Below are 6,929 nucleotides of genomic sequence, written 5' to 3'. Positions count from 1 at the left end.
AATCCCTAATCAGTCATGGGAGTCTGTTTTATATAAAAGTTCAGTTTAGATTGACAGTTTGGGCAACAGTCAGATTTCAGTGTGCCATGATTAAGCATTTACCTTGTGGTCAAAGTCCAGTTAACATAAACTGGCATGAAAAAACATCTTGTCTGTCAGCCTCATTACCTTTTCTGATCAGTATTGAGGGTGTTAGTAATCTTAAGCTCTGAGAAAGGAAACATGAAGCAAGGGCCAGGTTACACCCTTATGAATCTCAAGCTGCTCCTCCCCACTCCCAACCCCAAGAACTAGTTTTATCATTCCTGTACAAGGGGAAAGGATTCCAACTCCTAGCCTCATCCTGAAGCAGCAATGAAAAACACTTGCTCTGGTGTGACTGACTACTTCCTGCAGAGTTGAGGAAGGAAAAGGGAAATTTCTTTAACCGTTACTGGAGTCTGTAGAGAATCCTTCAAGTGCTATTCCCCCAGTTGTTTAAAAACAAGTTAACACGTGTGACACATGTGATGTTTGCAACAGTATTTTATTTCACTTCAGAAACATTAAGCACATCCTGTAACTCAACACAAGAACTAGCCATCTACACTTATTTTTGGGGTGTAAGTACTCTGAAACAAAGTGCAGTAGATGAGTAACTTACGGAGTGCATAGAACGGTGTTGCACTTGCTTGTTAAAGGGCAGTATCAGTAACTGGTGTTTTCCATTAGATGCAAGGTTTGTTTCAAACATAACACACAAACAGGACAAAATCTGTGTGACAGCTGAACGTCTTGTTTCACATAAAGTGCTGGAACAATAATTTAAATGTTACAAACAAAGCTTTAACGATTCTAAAGCATTGTTACTCACAATGTGCATCTATGACAACAATCTAAATGTGGTGTGTTCAGATGGCTCCAGTCTCAGCTTCTTTTGGGAGCATGGCCACGTGTTCCAGCTGGCCTGAGTCTGACACATCATAGCTGGTCTTGTACTTAGCCAGGATCTTCATCAGCGGTCGCAGCTTCAGCCACCACTGCTCCTTGGGAATCCTGTGTCTGGGGTGGGGAAAAAGGGAGGTGAAATACATGGGGGGAAGGCAAACACTTTCCTTATAAATGGGATCAGGCATTGACCATCATGGGGGGTTGTAAAACACTGACCCAAAACGAGGAGAATTGAGGACAGAATCCCAAAGAAAGAAATAGGTCTTACTGGAAGATGTTAAGCGTAATACCAAATTTGGCACAAAAATGCTGCCCCACTGAACTGAAACAGTAGTAATTCTAGGCATTAAGGCAAAGGCAATCACATGGAAATTAGATAAATGGGACAGCAGAGTCCCAAATTTCACCAAGACACTCTCAAGTGTAAGGAGGATGAAGTAAAAGCACAAAGGCAAGAGAGAAGCAACAGTCCAAATAGATCTGGCAGAATTCAGGCCTAAGGCAAAAGCAGTGAGGTGCTAGGAAATGTTTGTTTGAAGTGGTGCAAGGCAGGCTGTGGTGAGGTGTTTACCACCAGTGCATACGTACACAAAGTCTGTTTCACTCTTGAGCTCAGCCACGGGCTGGAAAACAAGGTTGCGTCTCCGCATTCCCAGCAAACAGACTGAGTCATCCGTATTGGCAAATACTTTTCCTAAAAAGAATGAAGTAATTCAGCATCTTTCTTACATGTGTAAGGGCAAATACTATTTTTCCTGTAATTAAACTGAACAAAAAACTTACAGTAGCCTAATTTCAGCTACTGAATATTTAATAGAATGATAAAACATGAAATTAGTGCTTTAATAGAGTTAGATCTTCACTTTTTAATCAACTTTGGTGATTAGCAATTAAATAATAGTGCAATCAAACAACAAAATGATTAAATTTTAGCTTCCAGTTTTAGATCAGATTTTAGGAAGAAGTGCTTTACAAAAATTCCCAAAGATGGTATATTACCTCCTTCTGTCTCCCATGAAGGCAGCATGAAACAAAAAAAGAACAGATATAACTGTTGTTCTGTAATACAAACATCAATTCCTGCATGCATTAAAACCTGCAATCACACTGGCTATTTTGTTTAAGAGGATGATGACAGAGCTATCTGAATTATTGACCTCATTCAAGTGGAAATGCTCATACAGCAGGAAGCACAGCAAGGCACTACTAAATAATAAAAACACCAAGATGGGAAGGTGTTGACTAGCATTCATATGTTTGCAAAGTGGAGGAGTCTTATATACTGACAGACAAAGACAGTAACAAGAGACTGCACCAAACATTTCTTCACCTTTCCGGTAGGTTTCTTTCAGTTTTTTGGAGATCCACTGCATAGCTTTTGCTGAAATTTTTGTCCCAAAATTTCTATCAAATGGCGAAGGTGCTCCACCCTGTGTGAAAATTGAATTCTGGGTTATTAAACCAGGACTGGTGTCTTTTATCAGTTATCCCTGCTACTGGCCTGCTCTAACACTTACTTCCGTTTCCCCTACTTAGAAAAACAAACCAAAAGCCCCACCCCACAAATCAATCTAAGGTGTTCAAAATTTGTTTTCAGCACCTGTGGAATTCTCACAGAATCAATACTACTCCTCACTTAGAAGAATGGAGGGGACTGTGCACTTTCCTCCACCTCAGCCTCGGTGATGAGTGTAGCCAAATCAGGAACTCCCTTTGTCCACCAACCAGCTGCATAGTGAGATAAAGCAATGCAGGTAACACATGCCAAAGGAGTAGCTCACTTCTGTCTCTTCCACAAAAACACCCATCTGCACAGATTTTCTTAATGAAATCTCTGCTCTTCAAGAAGGTTCAAGAGGCAGATACGTTATGGATGAGCAAGTAATTGTATTATGAAGAAGGTATTACAATTAATTGTATGACAAAAAGTGTACTTATTAATACAGACAGGAGAAGAATACAAACGGAATTCATAAAGATCTAATGCTTTTTTCCCTAGATTTTTAAAAAGGGTTTACAATAAAACCTGATGCTAAAAAAACCTTCTGAGTTGCCTACAAACAAAAATCCACACTTTTTTTCCTTAATTGAGTCAGACTTATTTCAAACACTTCAATAGTGAGTGTATATACTTTATGCATACAAAATTAGTCTTGTCTGTAACTTTAGGGTTGTATTTACCTGCTGCATATGGCCCAACACATTTTTTCGACAGTCAAACACTCCTTTTCCTTCTTCAGAATACAGCTGATAAATGAAATCAGTTGTGTAGTTCTCATTGCAGTTCTCATTTCTGTAACAATTGAGGCCAGATAGTTAACAAATTTACTCTAAAGCACTGTAAAGATGTCTTTACAGCTACTGAATGACAAGTCTTTTCCCTTTTCTTGATAGCAGTAATCCTGGCTTGGCCATTTTCATCTGATCACATATGCTCACTTCCATTTAACAGGCTCATGATTTTTAGGGTTTTTATAGTAAAGGCCAAAGTGCATGTGACATACCACCTTTAATAAGAAAGAATCCAGAATAAAAGACAAACCTGATGAGAAAACAGGCTGAAAGTAGGATGAAGTGTTAGATTACAGAGCAAATGTATTTACATAGAAAGAATTAAGTTTTGGACTTGAACTTCCAGACAGGTCCCAGAATTGTGTTTTGGAGTAACAGCTTTTCTAAAAATCTCAAGTTAAAGGACTAATCAAGGAATATAGACTTGGATTGTCATTCCAAGTGGCCAAGCAGCCTGGCTGGGAATGCTCAGTATCACTTATGCCATCTATTACAACTACTTTTACCTACCTCAGCACTAGACCACGCTGGATACTGGTTTTCATTTTTTCAGTCAAGTGTTCCACATTAGCCTAGAAACAAAAGTATTTTTAAAGAACCATACAGAACTCAGTATCTGAAACAACGTTAATGAGCCTACATTTCCTGAGAACTTCTGTCAAATACTCCACATTATTATTTATTATAAATTACTCCACAGTATTTATTATTATAAAGCATTATGTGCAAGTTCAAATTACCAAGATTATTGGAGATTCAGGATAACATACTGTGTATGGCTATTCGTCTTGGGTTAAAACTAACATCCTTCTCTATATCAGAAGATTGTATCAGATCATATTTTATTAACTCAAAGGTGGTTTTTATATGCTATATTGGTACAGCATCCAGCCTGATAGACATAATACATAAATTGCACTGAAGTTTACAGCTTGCCCTTACTTCCAGTCTTGGCACCAACTGTGTTCTGATTCATTTCACATCTCTGTGCTTCTCAGAAAATTTCTATCCTTTTAGCTTTGTGTTTGTCCATGACTGCAGCTAGCATTAACCATCTCAGAAGTGTAAAGTCCTCACAGCAGAAAAGTTCAATACCAGCTTGTATATGTACTACACCATAATCCATAATCCTTAAAGCCTGAGGGCTTTATTTTAGTAACACTTCCAGACATGCTCTGAATAGCTGTGGTAATAGAGCCAGTATCTAATAAACCTGACATACCAGTCAGTTCCTGTCCTGAACAGCCTGTAAGCACAACTCTACCATAATGAAAAAATACTGGTTTTGGCTTTATTTTAAAACTACTCAGGTCTGTTCATTTAATTTGAATTTCAATCAGAACACTAAAAATGAAACAATTCATCTAAGAGTGTTTAATGGCCAATACAATTACTTTTGTCATTTTACTGAACTTGGCAGTCAATGGTGATTGTGTCTACATTCTGTTATATAAAGTTATGGCACAGGAAATGGAAAAGACAAGCACAGATTTTAGGTCCAACCTCAACTGCTTTTTTCTTTCACGAGCCATCTACTTCAGCTACAACAGCTTTAGTTCAATTGAAAAATGAGCAAAAGGTGCTGAATACCTGGAGCTCTCTGATATCAAACTGCTCTTCGAAGATGTAAGCAGCATCAGCTCCTGCTGCCAGGGCGCCCATGTTGGCCAGGTAGCCGCAGTAGCCGCCCATGGTCTCGATGATGAACACGCGGCGCTTGGTGCCGCTGGCCGACTGCTTGATGCGGTCACACGTCTGCTCAGAGACACCACAGCCTGAGTATGCACTAAAACCCCTCATTTCTTACTCTTTTCTATGTCATGCAACTTTGTGTCACCTACTGGTAACAAAAACAATTCATTTATAAAAAAAACTTTAAAGAGTTTCAAAACGGCATAACCCATGTAACTATAATAATTATCCAATAAAGGATTTCTTATAAATCATATACTGAACACTAGGGTAGAAACAAAATGTTTTTCTACTAGCAACTCTTAACATGTTATTTGCTTTCTGCAAATACTGAAACAAGAATTCATTCTGGTTTGTAGTGGCATTAACCAGCTGTATATCTGTGTTTTCCAACAAAGATAACAAGTAGATATAATGAAGCTTTTTAAGGAATTGTGGTATGAATAAACTTCTCTTCTTTAACTCTATTCATTACTTAAGCTTACTTCTTCTTAGTATTGGTATTAAAATTCACTGCATTTCCATTTCAATGAACTTCTTAAGTCCTGAGCATGTATTGCCCAAGTACTTTCCAGTAATGATTTCCACATAAATACAACTCTTTCAAGCACTACTGGTGCATGTTTTAAAATGCTTTTGTTTTTTTACTAACAGGTACAATACATACTGTAAAAAGACTGACATCTCCACTTGCACTTTATTCTGACCAGCATAAGAAATGTTCTCTTCAAGATCTGTTACTTACATGAAACCAATTAACACCAATCAGAGCTGCCTAAAGCAGACGTGGAAAATAACAAGATGCGAACTCCACTGTAGCAAGACCTAGGAATCTTAGGAAAACATGGTAACTCTGGAAAATGCAGAAATCTAGGAACTAGTTTACTATCCACCTTTAGGTTTTAATAATACCCAAGAATCTATCTGACAAGCTCACCTCCTGGAATTAATTCATTTGAATTCCATTCAAAGTTATTTTAAAGTTGTTGATTAATGTATTTTCCTTTCAGAAAGCAAGTAAGAGAAATAAAATATTTTCTTCTTTGTCTTAGAAACAAATAAATAAATAGGATATACCACACTTTTTGACAGAAAGAATTTTGTGAAACTGATGTAGTGTCCCAATACCAGTTCTATTTAAGAAAAATGGAAAGTACCTGGGAAGTTTGTCATCTTGCAACCTCAATTATGGTCACATTAAAAAATCCTCATGCCTTACTGATTTTTTGAATGAGTAACTGTAAGTGCTGTAATATTTGAGGTATTTCTGTTTCACAGTTTTTTAAAAACAGAACTTCATTGAGCTAACTGAAAATACGACTTCAGGTGGAAATTCAGATTGTGATAAATATGGTCCTTAAAACCATAACCAAACACATCACAGAATGAATCATTAACTGATACATGAGAAAATGTAATATACAAACTCTAGAACTTCTAATATTAAATACAGTTTAATGCATTTAAAAACTAAGACCAGTGTATGCATGTATATAGGTTAAGCTAGCAAAAGATACATGTGATTTAATTTATACATATTTTATTTATGTATTTGCATATATGTATATTATGTGCTTACACACAAAAGTGCAGCATTCACATGAATTTATTCAGAATACAGATATTCTGCTATCCCAAGCAGAAAAGTATCTCCATAACAAGCTACATCACAAAAGTCTATGTTGACTTTCTACCAGTTTTTAAAAATGACATTTTACTGGTCTTGGATTTTACAGTGTCCCTAAGCACTTTACTTTCTCCTTCCAAACACTGTTTCAGGAAAATTTTTGCAGAATACTGTAGCACTGGAGCAATTGAACTCCTTTTTTAAAAAGCTGCCTGAAACTAGACAGGTACTATGTGTTTAACTTATGTGATAAAACAATCTTGTCTTTAGACAGTAAATACACATGTGAGGATTTCCACTGTTTTGAGAGACTTAAAGTATTTGTAAACCCCAAGATTTCTGAAAAGGCTTTCCATTTGCTCGTAAGAGAATGAAATTTTCCGCCTTT

General features: G+C 37.0%; 1 protein-coding gene across 5 annotated transcripts in view; it reads right to left on the bottom strand.

Annotated features, from left to right (window-relative positions):
- Positions 1-507: 507 nt before the first annotated feature.
- The window catches only part of PFKP (phosphofructokinase, platelet), a 42,456-nt gene continuing 36,034 nt past the window's right edge, over positions 508-6,929 (bottom strand). For 4 of the 5 annotated variants that reach the window (XM_014872266.2, XM_014872267.2, XM_088159389.1 and 1 more), the window contains exons 17-22: positions 4,813-4,977; positions 3,733-3,794; positions 3,112-3,223; positions 2,261-2,360; positions 1,519-1,624; positions 508-1,041 (exon numbers count right to left, since the gene is read on the bottom strand). In XM_014872266.2, the coding sequence (XP_014727752.1) occupies positions 891-1,041; positions 1,519-1,624; positions 2,261-2,360; positions 3,112-3,223; positions 3,733-3,794; positions 4,813-4,977 (696 nt within the window). In that variant the 3' untranslated portion in view covers positions 508-890. The remainder of the gene's footprint in view (positions 1,042-1,518; positions 1,625-2,260; positions 2,361-3,111; positions 3,224-3,732; positions 3,795-4,812; positions 4,978-6,929) is intronic. The other variant, XM_088159392.1, reaches the window with a different exon arrangement.

The sequence above is a fragment of the Sturnus vulgaris genome, chromosome 1 (assembly GCF_052056855.1).
Source record: "Sturnus vulgaris isolate bStuVul1 chromosome 1, bStuVul1.hap1, whole genome shotgun sequence".
Taxonomy (NCBI): Eukaryota; Metazoa; Chordata; class Aves; order Passeriformes; family Sturnidae; genus Sturnus; species Sturnus vulgaris.
Note: the sequence above shows the minus strand (reverse complement) of the source record. Positions and strands in the feature narration are given on the sequence as shown.